Source organism: Mustelus asterias, chromosome 7 (assembly GCF_964213995.1).
Source record: "Mustelus asterias chromosome 7, sMusAst1.hap1.1, whole genome shotgun sequence".
Taxonomy (NCBI): Eukaryota; Metazoa; Chordata; class Chondrichthyes; order Carcharhiniformes; family Triakidae; genus Mustelus; species Mustelus asterias.
This window is the reverse complement of record NC_135807.1, coordinates 81198172-81214383: the sequence shown is the minus strand read 5'-3', so window position 1 is coordinate 81214383 and position 16212 is coordinate 81198172. Positions and strand designations below refer to the sequence as shown.

Sequence of the window (16212 nt, the reverse complement as noted above, 5' to 3'; positions counted from 1 at the left end):
AATGAGAATGAGAGTTTTTCTAGATTTCTTTCTTGACGTTTTACATTCTTCAGGATCACTTCGGTATCTCAAGGTGATTACAGAACTCAATTATTCAGCAAACTCAACATTCTGCTCTTAAGGAGATTTTTTCTATCGTGAGATTATATTTGGAGTTGAAGAACTTCTTTATAGTCAAGCAAAAAGGAAAATAAAATTTATATTCTATCAAAAAATTTGCTCCTCTACCCAAGTTTTCATAGATAATGTCACAGAGCTGCAAAAAGTCATCTTTTGGCAATTTTAGCACGAATGACAAAAAAAATTAAGAATTTTCTAAATGAGTGCATTTGGTGCAACACTATGTAAAGTATATTGATGCTACCACCAAACATACCTCTGCCCCCCTTCCAACATTCCAAAGGATTATTCCCTCTGCAACATCCTGGTCCACTCTTCCATCACACCAAATACCCCTCCCCTGTCCACAACACCTCTCAATTGTCTTTTCAACTCCTCCTTTCCCACCATCCAGAGCCCCAAATATTCCTTCTCAGTAACAGTGATTTACTTGCAACATCTTTCCAATACATTATATTCACTGCTGACGATGCAGTCCATTCAACCTTTGGGAGAGCGAATACAGATTGGATATCTGTTTTGCTGAACACCTCCATTCAATCCACAACCATAACCCTGAGTTTCCGGTTGCTTGCTATTTTAATTTTCCATCTCACTTTCATTCCGTCCTCAGCCTTTTACACTGAAATGTAGCGCGAGTTCGAAGAACAGCATCTCATCTTCACGTTAAGTGCCTTACAATCTTCTGAACTCAACACTGAGTTCAGCAATTTCAGGTCATAACCAATTGCATCTGTAACATTTTCCAGTTCTGATGGAAGATAACCTGGAAAGTTAATTCTGTTTCTCTCTCCACAGACGCTGCAAGACCTTCTGAGTATTTCCAGCACTTTGTGTTTTTATTTGTGACTTCCAGTAACATAGTATGAGAGTATAAAACAAGTTGTTCTTACACATTTGTTGGGTATTTGTAACCTCATTCAAGTCAAGATGTTCTGTCCTTGAAGAATCAGTTTGTGTTCGAACTTTGGAATGCGTTTCCTGAGTTCCTGTTCTCTGTCTCTCAACCTCATTGGTTTCCTCCTCTGGTTCTGAAGGCGAATAGTGGTGGTCTGTGCCATCTGCTTCAAGTTGAAACAGAAATGGAAAGGAATGGATAGATAAACATGGAAGATTTTCATAAATTGCATTCTAAAGGCTGTGCTTTATAAACTATGCAATTGCTTGACAGAGTAGAAAAACAATTCCTTATAGTTTTCAGTCAGTCAGGGAAATCACTGGACAATAATATATTTTTTGTAAACTAGGGGTTAATCAGATAGCACTTTGGTGTGGGTCTAGACTATCAAATATCTAGCGTTTTATGTCAAAGAAACAGAAAATATAGAAGAAAAAAAACTGTGCATTAGCCTTGACTTCAAATATTTCCAAGTAGTAATTACATTAAAAGTGTTAACATTTCTCTCAGTTGGCAGCATTTACTGGTTTAAACATTGGTCCACAACTGAGTACACAAGCTATGATGAAGCTGCAATGTTTTACTGTGTTGCCCGTGATGCTGTCTTTTCAATGAACCCAGTGCACCCTTTTATCAATTCTACTAAAAATCCCCTGACACAATTTGGAAAGGATAGGATGTTCTCCAGGCGACCTGGCCAACATTCTTGCCTTAATCATCACCAAAAACTAGTGATCCACCTCTGCCGTTTGCAGAAATTCACTGTGTAAGTTTGCCTGTATAATAGCCTCTAGATAATTCATTGTATGTGAATTACATTGAAACTTTCCTGAGAGAATAGGTATTACGTAAATATTTTTTCTCCCTTCAGTGAAGAATGTGCACACACAGTGGGATAAAGACACATTCGAGTTTTAATATTCTCTGTAACAGGATATAGAATTTGGGTTGCTTAGTCAGGTCTCCAAATCAGGGGTTTATTTCGACAATGTCACTGTGGTTGCTATCAATCGAGCACAAGAGATATTTTCTCTTCAAGAAAACCTGGAGATCAAGTAGAAGCAGCATTAGCAAAGACTTGGGTAGTGGTCCCTGGGCCATCCTTTTTTGATAATTGGCATGGATAAAATACAAGAAAGAAAAATAAAAATAATAGATACTGAGGCCTTGCTCTAAGTAAGAAACTGCGCTACCCGGTTAATTTTCCAACCACCCAAAGCAGAATGACACCTGTTTGAGATTAACATCATGGTCGAGAGCTTCAAGGTTTTAGATCACGAACAGCCTGTCCTGGTCCCTCTATGCAGACACTATAATTAAGAAAGCCCACCAACGCCTCTACTTTCTCAGAAGACTAAGGAAATTTGGCATGTCAGCTCTGACTCTCACCAACTTTTACAGATGCACCATAGAAAGCATTCTTTCTGGTTGTATCGCAGCTTGGTATGGCTCCTGCTTTGCCCAAGACTGCAAAAAACTACAAAAGGTCACGAATGTAGCCCAATCCATCACGCAAACCAGCCTCCCATCCATTGACTCTGTTTACACTTCCCGCTGCTTTGGCAAAACAGCCACCATAATTATGGACCCCACGCATCCCGGACATTCTTTCTTCCACCTTCTTCCATCAGGAAAAAGGTACAAAAGTCTGAGGACACGTAGCAACCGACTCAAGAACAGTTCCTTCCCTGCTGCCATCAGACTTCTGAATGGGCCTATATCGTATCAAGTTGATCTTTCTCTGCACCCTAGCGATAACTGTAACACTACACTCTGCACCCTGTCCTTTCCTTCCCTCTGTACGGTATGCTTTGTCTGTAAGCGCACAAGAAACAATACTTTTCACTGCACACTAATGCATGTGACAATAATAAATCAAATCAAATCAAAAAGATTTTCAGTCTCCAAATTTTCATCGTTCTGAGGAATGGGGATGTGAGGAGGTGTAAGGCACGGAGAAGGATCGTCATGAAATGAAATCACAAAGTCCCTTGTTGGCACCTGGTAAATGACAAGATCCCCTCTCACCCTTAGATCTCCCCTAACTCTTCTCTTCTCAAACAAAGAGAGATCCAGTTTATTCATTCTTTCCCAAGAGTTATAGGGTCTCATTTCTGATCATCCTTGTAAATCTTTTTCATCTTTTTTCCAATTCCAATATATTATTTTTAAAGAACCACAAGCAGATGCACTTGTCGTGGGCCGCCCCCTCCCATGAATAAAACAGAAGGCATATGGCATGCTTGCCTTTATAGGACGGGGCATAGAGTATAAAAGTTGGGGTCTGATGTTGCAGATGTATAGAACGTTGGTTCGGCCGCATTTGGAATACTGCGTCCAGTTCTGGTCACCACACTACCAGAAGGACGTGGAGGCTTTGGAGAGAGTACAGAGGAGGTTTACCAGGATGTTGCCTGGTATGGAGGGGCTTGGTTATGAGGAGAGATTGGGGAAACTGGGGTTGTTCTCCTTGGAAAGACGGAGGATGAGGGGAGACTTAATAGAGGTGTATAAAATTATGAAAGGCATAGATAGGGTGAACGGTGGGAAGCTTTTCCCCGGGTCGGTGGTGACGTTCACGAGGGGTCATAGGTTCAAGGTGAAGGGGGGGAGGTTTAACACAGATATCAGAAGGACATATTTCACACAGAGGGTCGTGGGGGCCTGGAATGTGTTGCCGGGCAAGGTGGTGGAGGCGGACACACTGGGAACGTTTAAGACTTATCTAGACAGCTATATGAACGGAGTGGGAATGGAGGGATACAAAAGAGTGGTCTAGTTTGGACCAGGGAGCGGCGCGGGCTAATTGTTCCTGGTTTCTCGTTTCAAGGCTTCATTCTATGATCATCTTGCTGGTGCCAGTACAGAGTGAGACTGCGGATAGTTGGGAACCTGTCTCGGGGGCAGGGAATTCATATGGTGTTCGTGGAAGTGGAAATGACTAGGGTTGGGAAGCATTTTCCGATCGGGGCCATTGTGATCTCCTGGACTCGTTTCGATCGCCTCAGGGGGTCGGAGAGGAATTTCCCAGATTTTTTTTCCCCATATTGGCCCTGGGGTTTTTCACTCTGGGTTTTCGCCTCTCCCTGGAGATCACATGGTCTGGAATGGGGGGGTGGGGGTAAGTTAATAGGTTGTAATGAACAAAGCATCGTAGCTGTGAGGGACAGCTCGGTGGATAGGATATTGGTATGTAGATAGGCTGGAAAATTGGGCGGGGATCCTGGATTCAGGATTCAATCCTGGACCGGGGAGCGGCGCGGGCTTGGGGGGCCGAAGGGCCTGTTCCTGTGCTGTATTGTTCTTTGTTCTTTGTTCAGTGTGGGGATGGGATGAGACATTAAGTGGTCAGTAATTGGCCACTTCACTTCACGGCCTCAATAGGCACAAATGTCGCCTCCACTGCTTCCCCATAAAATGGGAGGCAGGTTGACAGGTTGGGGTAGGTGGGTGGGAGATCCGCAAGTCACATGAGCCACCCCCTTACCTTCAAACCCACCAGCGAGGGACAGTAAAATTCTGTTCCAAGAATGGAGTTTAATCAAGGCTTGATACAAGCTTAGAACAACTTCTCTCTTTTTAATTCTACTCTGCTAGAAATAAACTAAAATAATGCACGGTTTGCTTTTTCTGATGGCGTTATTAACCTGTGTTATTTATTTCTAATGACATTTTTTACCTGTACTCTCAGATCCCATCTATCCTCTGCTCTATTTAGATTCTTATTTTTTAAGCAATATGTGATCTCATTTTTCTTATCCAAATCTGATGCTTCACAGCTTTCTGCGTTGAAACTCATTTGCCAATTATGCACCTATTATGCAATGTATTAATAGGATAATGTTCAAATTTGAACATGCTTTTCAATCTAATTTGCAAAGTTCTAGTAATTAGAATTTGAGCTGATGTGATAACTATGAAAAACACTGCAATTACAATTTTTTGAAGAATAATAATAATCAGTAGAACTTAAGATGCTGGGCTTCGAAACATCTTCATAAGAACTGAAAACTGTCAGCATCACATTATGTTCAGACTTCCGGGAAATTCAGTCTCCAATTCACTTTTACTTATTTATTAGTGTCACAAGTAGGCTTACATTAACACTGCAATTAAGTCACTGTGAAAATCCCCTAGTCGCCACACTCCGGCGCCTGTTTGGGTACACTGAGAGAGAATTTAGCAAGGCCAATGCACCTAACCAGCATGTCTTTCAGACTGTGGGAGGAAACCAGAGCACCCAGAGGAAACCCATGCAGACACGGGGAGAACGTGCAGACTCCACACAGGCAGTAACCCAAGCCAGGAATCGAATCCAGGTCCCTGCTATGAGGCAGCAGTGCTCACCACTGTGCCACCATGCCTCCCATTTCGTCTGCTATGTTATTGTGATGTCTATCTACATTCACTTGACAGATAAGTCACCTACAAATCTGCATGTATAATCACAAATTTATACCAAATATCAAGACGACTACACAAGCCTAATGGTCATTTTATACAAAAGTGTTATCAACCTGCCAGAATAGAGTTAATGCCTTTACAACAACAATGCAGATAAGGTTTAGGCTTCAGCTACTGACCCTGGAAAATCTCTGAAATCCATTTCACAGTCAGTGTGCACGAATGGCACTAAAATTATGAAGGTAAATTTGGCAAGGCCCCATTGTTTAATTCAGTGGATGGAAAACTACAGGCATTATTATTGTGATTTTTTAAATACCTACTGCCAGGATCCAAGACACCACAGGTGGCAATGGGGCCTCACAAAACTCTATTAATATTAACAACACAGCGAGCTGAAGTTGATAGGGGCATGAATATTTTGGATGAAAGTTTTCATGGATTAGTCGATTGGATTACCTTAATCATGTTTCATTTTAGTAAATGAAAAGGGGAGAGTTTTTTCCAGATTTTAGAAATCAGTTTAAAACCAAAGCAAGAAGAGTTTTGGATGAGAAAGATGTCTGTGAACAGTCGTGTTATATTCTGCTCATAATTCAGCTCAGAGACAGAGACAATGGCAATGTGTGAACGGGATTGTGACAGTTAAAAGAAATGCAGTACACAGTATATCTGCATAGCTGAAATTGAGAGAGGTAGATAACTGAGAAGAAAAGTTCTCCAGATGGCTCAGAGACTGGAACCAGTTCATGCAGATCAAATCTGAGTTTATTCCATGCAGTGATTGATATAAAACTAGCCACTGCCTCATGTGTAGCCACTCTGGAAGGCAGTGATGTTCTGAAATGTGTTGGTAGTCTGTGGATTTGACCAATACTTAAAAACAGGAAAAGCATGATTGCTACTTGTAACTTCATTGTGCAAACAAAAAGACACACATTTTTAATCTCTCAATGATTCCGCCAAATTGGTGGTGAAGGCATGATGTCCATCTGTTCCATTCCACCCTAACTATAACAGATCGCCATGATATTCATGGCAGGCCCCAAGCAATTTATTGCTCCTGCCAGCTCACCATCCCCCCTTGGGCTGAGGGAGGGATGTTGCTGGTATATTTGCAATGTTGTGTGGTGATGAAGCTTGTAGAAACTTCAAAACAAATAGTAAAATTTACTGATTCGCAAACAGCAGAGGTCGTTTGATTGTAAAATCAATCCCATACTCTCTTAATAATTCTGAAATGTCCGGAATTCCTTTTACTCTGAATGTCACATTATGCCGAAAAAATGGATGCAATATTTACTAATTCTGCCCCGAGGTGTCACAAGAAAAAGGTCTATACTCAAACAATGGGCGGGATACTCTGGCCTTCCCATGAGGCTTTTCTCACAGTGGGAAATGGTGTACCGTTGGCCAATGGTGGGATCATCTGGTCCTGCTGCTTTCAATGGCTCCCATTGACTCCACCCCACAGTTCCGGGAAACCTGCAGCAGGGATATAGTGTCGGCAGAACCAGAAGATCCCACCGGCGTGAACAGCCGGAAAGTTCCAGCCAATAACTCAAAAGGCCACTCTGCCCATTGTATCTGTGTTGGCTCTTCGCCAAAGCAATCCATAGCTAATTCCATTGTCGAATACTCTCTCTATAGCCCTTTTCTCTACTTTTATTTTCAAATATTTATCGGATTTTCCTTAAAAGGTGCAAATGTCTTTACCTCAACAAATGATCTGCAGTCAAGCATTCCATACTCTGACAACCCATTGGGCGGGATTTTATGGTCTCGCTCGAGTGAGACTGGAAATTCCCACTCGAGGTTGATGGAGATTTCCATTGTCGGACCCTCGCCCGTTCCAATTCCAAGGCGGGCAAGGTGGTAGAGTTCCGGCCAATGTCTCTACAGATTAGTGTCATTCTGGATGCACTCGTTTAAACCCAGAAGACTATTTTTTTCCCCTGTACATCTGTGATATTTTAATTCACATTCCACTTCCATGTCAAACCAACACAAATGTAAATAAAACAGTTGAATATGCATTCAGCAAGGTGATCGGGCATCTTCAGCACCAGGGTCTACAATAAGGCCAGTATTTAGGATATGCAAATACTCTGCCAGTATAGATGTAAAGGATCAGTTACGTCATAGCTTATAAACAATATTCACAAATTTATATAGCAAAGCAAGGTAAAAGACACATACATACCTTTATAACACAGATTATTTCTACAGCCTCCCCCATAACTAGGAGGGCAAGCAGAACAGGGAGCTCCATGTTTATAAGGAGCATGGCCCCACCAGTTCCCCCTGAAAGATACACAAAAAAAATGTTCGTGTATAAGGTATTAAATATTCTTTCCGAAAATGTGTTCTTGTAGATTATTAAAAAGGCACAATTATAAATTGTTCATTTTTCACTCCAAATGTTTTGTTCAGCCTGAGCATTGACTGGAGATATGAAATATATGAGTTGGTGTCGTTACGAGAATCAGTTTTTACAAATAACATTGATTCAAATTCCAAAGATGTCTGTTACAACAATATAATTCAGGCTGATCTATATAAATAAGTAGTTATAATGAAAATAATAAATATCAAGGAATAATTACAAGACAATAATATAATTGAAGGATTCAGATCATTATCAGAGCAGAGAATGAAGTTTGGATAACAATAACTTTCGTCTGAAATCCAAGATCACATTCCAGCCTGGACATAAGTCCCTGATGCCAGTCATGTATAACATACACTGTTCGAATTATTTAGAATAGTTTTACCTAGTTTTTGGACTAAATTTATTTGCTGGCTGTGATTTTCAGTGCAGACTCTTATCGACTGAGTCTGATATATTTGACGTTTAATTATGCTGACAGTGCTGGAATAGTAATTGTGAAATCAGTTGTACAAAAGTTCAGAAAATAATTTACAGTTAAGCATCAGGAACTTCTAGAGTCAGTATATAAGATCCTGATGTTTAGCCCAAAGATGCAATAGATTACCTTAAAAAAGATGTATAATTTTATAATAATTCTCACAAGTATACTAACAGTGTAAATATGTTTACTGTTACTAACTTTTTTTGTCTTACTCACTTAGGAGAATAGTTGCAAACCAAGTAAATGGCTTTTTGCCACACCTGGCCCCAGATATTCATGTTGGTACATAAATTAATGGCGCAGCCAATTTTGTTACTTGTTGCCCATACTACCTAGAAGAAAGACAATAGGGAAATAAAGTTGTAATGCGTCCAACATCAGCCTTGCATTGACAGAGATATTGACATGAAGTAATCATCATATCAAGCCAACTACAATAACTGGATTACCTGATCCCACAATTACTGACAATTACCAAATAGAAACGGTAGCCAGAATGCCTCCACACTCAAAGATGGTGTTCAGTACTTGCAAAAGAAAGATACTTGCCGAACATTTTATAGGTTTCATCTTACTGAATGCCAAATTTTCTGATTAATTCTGAGAGTGGCTAAGTTCAGGAGCTACTTCTTGGTGCCCCACCAAATGGATCTTGGGTAAAGAAAATGAGGCTGCAAGCCTGCCAACATCCCCTCCTGCTTCCATTGCAACATTGTGCTTTCCCAATGTAAAAGGAGCTGCTTAGTGCTTGGAAGATGAGTATTCCTCAGCCAAATAGTAGAAGAAATTGATTCCCTTAAGTTTTAGGACTTGTAAAATATTCTTTTATAGCATTTTTAGCGGCTTGCATGAAACCATACAGATGGTCGAAAAAAGTGAATATTAATTCATTAATGTAATGACAGAACTTGAAAAACCTATGCCAGAGAAAAAAAACAGAAAGTTTTCTTTTCTTTTCTATGCATTCATGTGGATAATAGTCTTGGAATTGGATTCCATTGAGCTATTGGTGCCAGCGCTGTGGAAGCCTAAACTCAACAAGTAGCAGCACAAACACTGCCAACAAATTCCAGTGCAGCTCATCCTGACTAGCAGAATGCTAGTATGCCATCCATGTAACCAAGGTGGCAGAATGGGTGGATCCAGATTCTAACACTCATTTGGCACTCAGCTGCACAAGGAACCCCCACTGCAGTTATCTAAATGGCTAACCATCTAACTTCCAGGTGATTTACATTCGTTGGTCTAGAGGTTTTGGAAATATCATGTTGTGTGTTATTGGAGGAGTTTTTAAAATATTTAGGATTTTCAAGACTGGTGCTGGATCTTGACAAGGAGGTCAGAGGAATCAGTTGGCCAGTCCAGAAAAAGCTTGATTCAGTAAGAATTTACCAACAATAATGACCACATTAAACATTTTATTTGGCATACCTGAGTATAATGGGTGCATACTGGACCAACACATCTAAAGGGACACCAAGGGTTACATTCTTGAGGATAAGGATACATAAAATCTCGAACTTCATCATACCATGCTTGAACATGAAAGGTAGGAGGCCGATATCTGTGGATTTAAAATTTTTAAAAAGAGTAATCTTTAAAGACAAAACTCACATCCATGGTGGGATTTTCCCCCCTCCCCTCCCCCCTGGCAGTGGAGTCAGCTCTCCATTGGCTGCTGGCAGGATATTCTGGTCCCGCTGATGATTATCACCTTTTGCATGGCTCACCTGTCCCACTGCCAGGAAACCCCCCACAGAAGGTCACCTTCGGCGGGACTGGAAGACCCCGCTGGTAGGAAGAACCGGAAAATCCTGCCCACAATCTCTGAAACAATCTAGTTTATCCTAGTCAGGGATTGCATACAATACCTGCCCCAATGTGCACCCAGATTCTGTCCTATAGAAGGTAGCAGGTAAGCAGGGCCGTGTTCCCATCGGCAATCTGTAGCCCAAGCTTCCGAAGACCTCTCCAATTCGATATCCCATGTCTGCAAAGAAAGTAGTTAAAATAAAGATAGTTTGAGGCACTGCTGGATTATGTTAATTTATTTAGCAGGACAATTTCAACTAAAATTATAACATTGGCAATCGAAAATGATGAGATGAGCCAAGTCCATTGCACCAGGGTGGCTCAGCTGTGCAAGGTGGAAGGGTGACGGGAGTGGGTGCAGGAAGATTGGGAAAGCAAAAATAAGTGATCGGACGTTCTATAGTTGGGGAGCAAACAGAGGTTTCTATAGCTGTAGGCATGATTCCAGGATGGTATGGTGCCTCACTGGTGCCACAGTCCAGGATGTCACTGAGCAGCTATGGAACAGTCTAAGGAGGGGAGGCTAAACAGCCAGTGATCATAGTTCATTGAGATACCAATGACATAGCCGGAAAGAGTGATGCGATAGAGTTTTGGGAGGTAGGAAAGAGATTAGTAAGTGGGATCCAAATAGTCCTCTTCAGGTTACTCCCAGTGCCACAGGCTAGCGAGTATGGAAATAGGAACTCTAGCTGGACAGAGACCAGAGCAGGGAGCACTTTAGATGCTTGGGATAGTGGGAGCTATTCTCGGGGAGATGGGACCAGTATAGAGGGAACAGAATGTCCTAGCCCTGTTCATGTTCTCACTTTGCAAGTGCTACGGGAGAGGATTTTAAACTAATTTGGCAAAGTGATGGGAACCAGGATGTAGTATTTGAAGGGAGGAACAAGATGCACAAAGGACTAGAAGAGACAGAGAGAATTAGAGTTATAATTAGTAAGGGATTATACATGGGGTCAGTCTAAGGAAGAATAGAATAAGATCTAATTCATGTTTGCGGTGCATATATCTAAACACACTAATTGTGGTAAAGAAGGTTCGTGGGTTATAGATGCAGATAGCCACATGGGAACATGGTGTTAGAGTGGTAATTGAGACCTGACTGATAACATAAGGGTAGAACTGGGTACTAAATATCCCTGAAAACAAGGTGTTCAGGAAAGATAGGAAATAAAAGAAATGGGGAGGGAGACATTATTGATCAAGGAGAGTATTGCACTGCTGGTGACATTTTAAACTGAATAGTGTTGGCAAGGGGTCAAATTTTGGAAAATGTGCTAAATCAAAGAGTAGAGACAAGGCACCAGTATAGAAAATGATAAACAGACTGTGGTATGACAAAGTAGAGAGTACAAATCTAAGAGAGATGCATGTAGGCAAGGGCCTGTGACAGGTACATTGACTGGCCCACTAGGTGGCCTCCTGTCACTGACGAGTGTTCAGAAAAGTCCAGCTTTCAGTTGGCAGAGGCCATTGCACAGAGCTTTCACATTCTTTGCAACCTCTGCTTCATCTCCCTGTTATGGTGCAGACCCAGAGGCAAAGACACTGCTGAACCCAAATCGGTTTGTGTGGACAGGTCATTTACTCCCAGTCATTCCTGTAAGGTTCTATTGCAACGCTTGTCAAATCCAGAAACTCATCACAAACAGTCCAGAGTATTTCCAGGCAGTTGGCGACAGCAGATGTTCCTAAAAATGACTTTACTTGAAAAACTGGGTAGCTGGCCCTTTAAGAAATATGTGTTCAGGGACCAGCTTGCTGGTTGCCGAGGGAATGCCGAATTTGCCTGGTCCAGATCTAGTATCCTGGCACTGCATCAGCAGGTTGGCTTTTCTTACATCAGGATAACACACATTCACAGCTTTCTAATGTACAGAGAGGGATGCTCATGCATGCAGCAATTTCCTGATAAAACACTTGCATCGATCGGGCTGCACAGGATAATTCAGTGCTGCATGGCACTCCAGCAAAGCAGCTCGAGGGCTCCATGTGTCACTTCTGGTGGGGCTGAAGCATTGAATTTAGTGCCCGGTATCTTTTATTAGACGTGAGGCACTAACAGCACGGACTGCAGCCATTCAGCCCATTGAGTCCATGCCAGCTTCCTTCAAGTGTCCCTTCTGAAATCGTTGATTATTTCCACATCCACCACTCTCATGGGCAGCTGGTTCCAGGTCATTACCACTCACTGCATTAAAAAGTTCTTTGTCTCATTCCCCCTTCATCTCTTGCACAAAATGTTAAATCTGTGCCCCCAGTCCATGTACCATCAGTTAATGGGAAGAGCTTCTCCTTGCCGATCTCAACAAAACCTGTCCTACACCTCTTTCAGCTCTTCCCTCGATTTCCTTTGCTCTAGAGAACAAGCCTAGCCTTTCCAACCTATCCTTGTGACTAACCCACCCGCCCCCGCCACCACTCCCATTCTGCTAAATCTCCTCTGCACCCTGACAAGGGCCTTCACATCTTTCCTAAAGTGTGGTGACCAGAACAGAATAGGTCCCACATAACATCACTGCTTTTAGACTCATTGGGCAGGATTTTCTGGTTGCACTCGCCCACTCAAGGTTAATGGACCTTTACATGGTCTGTGTCCCACCCGCTACGATTCCCGTGGCAGATGGGAAAATCCCACACACTGCCTCTATTTATGAAGCCAAAAGATCCCACATGTTTTGCTGACCACTCTCTCAACGTCATGCCATCTTCAAAGATCAATGTGCATATTACTCCCTCCCCCATGCCCCTTTCCCCCCAGGTCCCTCTGCCCTGTAAATGCTTTAAAATTGTGCCATTGAGTCTGCATTGCCTCTTCCCACCACTTCGACCAAAATGCATCAACTCACACTTTTCTGTATTAAAGTCCTACTATCACATCTCTGCCCATTCTGTTAGTCGATCTATATCCTATTGCAGTCAATTCATGTCACCATCACATTTGGCCATTCATTTGGTATCATTGGCAAATTTTGAAAATTTACACCATCTACCATGATGTCCTTCAGCCAATTTTTATCCAAATCCACATAAGTCTCAATTTGTTAACCAGCCTTTTGTGTGTAAGTTGCCAAACACCTTCTCCAGATTCATATAGACAACACCCACAACACAATTCTTTGCAAGTAACCTTTCTGTTACTCCCCATTCCAATTTCTTCCCATTAGTCTTTGGGCGGAATTTTCCTGTCCCGCCACAGGAATCGGGGCGGGCAGGACAAAGGTCCATTGACCTCGGGCGGGCTTTTCTGGTCTTGGGGCGAGTGTGACTGGAAAGTCCCGCCCTTAGTGTTAATTTCCCTAGTTGCCTCTATTGGTGAAGTGAATTAAGGCACTTCTTTCGAGTTGTGAAGTTGAGTTTGTAAAGATGTAAAGAATGTTTATAAAGAAGTAAAAAAATTGTAAAAACTGTTAGAGGGAAAAAACTGTGTTTTTGTGTTCAATGCTGGAACGTTTAAAATGCAGGAATGCAGAGTACACAAATGGCAACATTTGTTTCAGAGACCAAAAGCCTTGGTAACTGGCTCGGCAGGTTTTTGCATTTTTGTTAGCCTATGAATTTAAAGAAGACATTCAGCTAACAGCCTATGAGTTTAAAGAAAACGCTCAGCTAAAAGGAACCTATCAGATTTGAATTTTGCTGTTTTTGTCAACCTCAGGCCAATCCAAGTGCAGGAATGTTGATGGGACATAAGGATTAAAAGAGAGGAGCTAACTGCTTTGAGTTCAGTTCCATCAGGGGTTGAGCCAGGAGTTCAATCAGAAGCAGACCAGACCACCTGGAGCTGTTAAAGGCAGTTAGGTCAACTGGAGCAGTTAGTTCTTAACTCTGCCAGCTTCAGATAGGTCTTAAAATAATTCACCCTCTAATCAACGAAAGGTACAAAATCCAACAGCACTTACAGACAACAGACAACCATAGAAGAACTCCAAAAAGCTTCCAAATTCCACCAAGTCTGGTTGTATCATTTCTTTGAGAGTGACCAGAATTCCGTTATTTCTGTTTTGGGTAATGAATGTTCCTTGTATTATCCGAACAGCTTTTCAGTCGAACTGTACCTTAGGTAATGCGTTACTTGTTTAATTAAAGTTCCTGGTTATTTAAATAAACTACCTTGTTAATTCTTCACTTAAAGCGAATGTCAGGCCTTTATGTTAACAAATCTCTAAACGTTAATTAAGAATAGATAACACCTTCCCAAATAGTTAAGCAGATTACGACATGAGGCAAAGGGGATTAACTTCTGTGTCATAACTCTAGGCAAAAGGCACTGAATAAATTAAGTTGCTGTTTTAAGTCGATTACAAAAAAAGTTATTTTCACGATTGGGGAAACCTTCATTTTAACACTTTTTGCAAGCTATTTAAATTCCTTGCATCAATCTTCATTTATTATTTATATTTATGTCTAAATTTTATTGCAAAAGAAAATTGTTTTCTCATAAGTTTATCTTTACGGACATTCACCATGATGTTGTACATCCTGGATGTTTTTGAATTCCAGCAACACAGTCTCTTCCCTTTTAACGTTAACAAAACTGTTATTAAGGTGCATATATTCTCAGTTTCTATTTTCCCATCCTTGATTTTCAGTCCTGGATTTTGGGTTCTGACTTTTCTCTTTGTTTCTGCGCTGAGCACATTCCCTCCAAAGAGAACAGATTCTTTTCTTGGGTTGAACTCTACCAAAAGAAGGGACAGATTTGTTGTATCTAATGGTTGCTTCCTGCTCCTGGAAATTCTAATGCTCCCATGAGGAAATAAACAAAAACGAACATGACTTTTCCTTCCTTTCTCTGCCCCTCTTTTATCTGTAAAGTCGATGCTATAATAATACCGTGTATCCGTGTACCTAATGCTGGCCATTTATTTTAACAGCTGTGACAACACAGTCCCAACCTTATTATTTTGTTACCTATATCTTTGAGTTCAATGGAATGGTTATTAGATCAATCCTACTGTCAATTTAGTATGTATAGTTTTTACAAATTCAACCAAAAGTTGTATCATAAACATAAAGAAAATGTGATATGGTTAAAAACAAGGGCCATATAATTAATTGTGCACTTGGAAAGAAATTGGTATCTGTTTCTAGACTCAGTAGCCCACATTGCAGAATGAAGAAACCTTCTTTTGTGATCTGAGCTTGTTTCCTATCCAAGACTCTTCATTCATGAGTGCACATCATTTGCATTTCAATCATTCAACAGTTTAGTGCCTCAAGGGATGTAGCTGTTTATTTTTTATCCATGAAGGCACTCGGTTCTACTTACTTTTCCCAGACCAAAACTACCAGTGAGGTCAATCTACTGTTTGTTCCACACTTTCCAGATCCTGGAAACATTATCTGTGTGTCTTCTGGTAACCAAGCTTTCATAGACTTACACTAGTATATGAACACGTGAACAAATATTTCTCTAAAATAAAATGTGAATAGCTTGGACATGAAATTGGGTTCAGTCCAGCTTGTTGTTTGATTGTTGCGGGTGCCTTTTGGGGGACAAAGGTGTCTGATGATTATGCGCACATACGTGCCGTAAATTGCTGCCATGCTGTTGAAAGCCTTAGCCGTGCACACTTAACATCCGTTGGAATTATGCAGAGCAGGACGATCATGACATCAACCACTTTACGATGCTGCTTTAACACCAGCTCTGCCGTTTTAGAGCTCAGTGCTCGAACCAGTGTCCTCTTTTAACCTCGTACCACTGACCATGCATTCAACAGCAAGGAAGAGCTCCCGCCACTATTTAAAGAGGTCACCAGCTTTCTTTAAAAATTTAACTCCATTCTTCAAGTTTCAAAAGCAATACACAGAGTGGACAGGGCAAGCCCTTAATCCATCTCCTCACTTGCTCCAAAAAAAATTCAAATTAAATTCAATTCATGGTCCCCACAAGACAGACATGCAAGATCCGAGCTGACAAGAAACCTGGAACATGATCTTGGGCTTGATCTGATGCCAGATCTGAGCCAAAAAGCTGAGAAGTGATCAGATTAAGTAATGGCTGATTTCGTCTGGCTGATGGTCCGATTCTCCAAGTGTTTGGTGCTGTCTATAGTTGCTTCATTCCTGCCTAAGGGTAGTTAAGAGTCGGCCACA

General features: G+C 41.4%; 1 protein-coding gene across 2 annotated transcripts in view; it reads right to left on the bottom strand.

Annotated features, from left to right (window-relative positions):
* LOC144496128 (cysteine-rich secretory protein LCCL domain-containing 1-like) overlaps nt 1-16212 on the bottom strand; it is a 54565-nt gene that overhangs the window by 29834 nt on the left and 8519 nt on the right. The window contains exons 3-7 of one of the 2 annotated variants that reach the window (XM_078217112.1): nt 10167-10285; nt 9727-9859; nt 8512-8627; nt 7626-7726; nt 1014-1184 (exon numbers count right to left, since the gene is read on the bottom strand). In XM_078217112.1, coding sequence (XP_078073238.1) covers nt 1014-1184; nt 7626-7726; nt 8512-8627; nt 9727-9859; nt 10167-10285 — 640 coding nt within the window. The remainder of the gene's footprint in view (nt 1-1013; nt 1185-7625; nt 7727-8511; nt 8628-9726; nt 9860-10166; nt 10286-16212) is intronic. The other variant, XM_078217110.1, reaches the window with a different exon arrangement.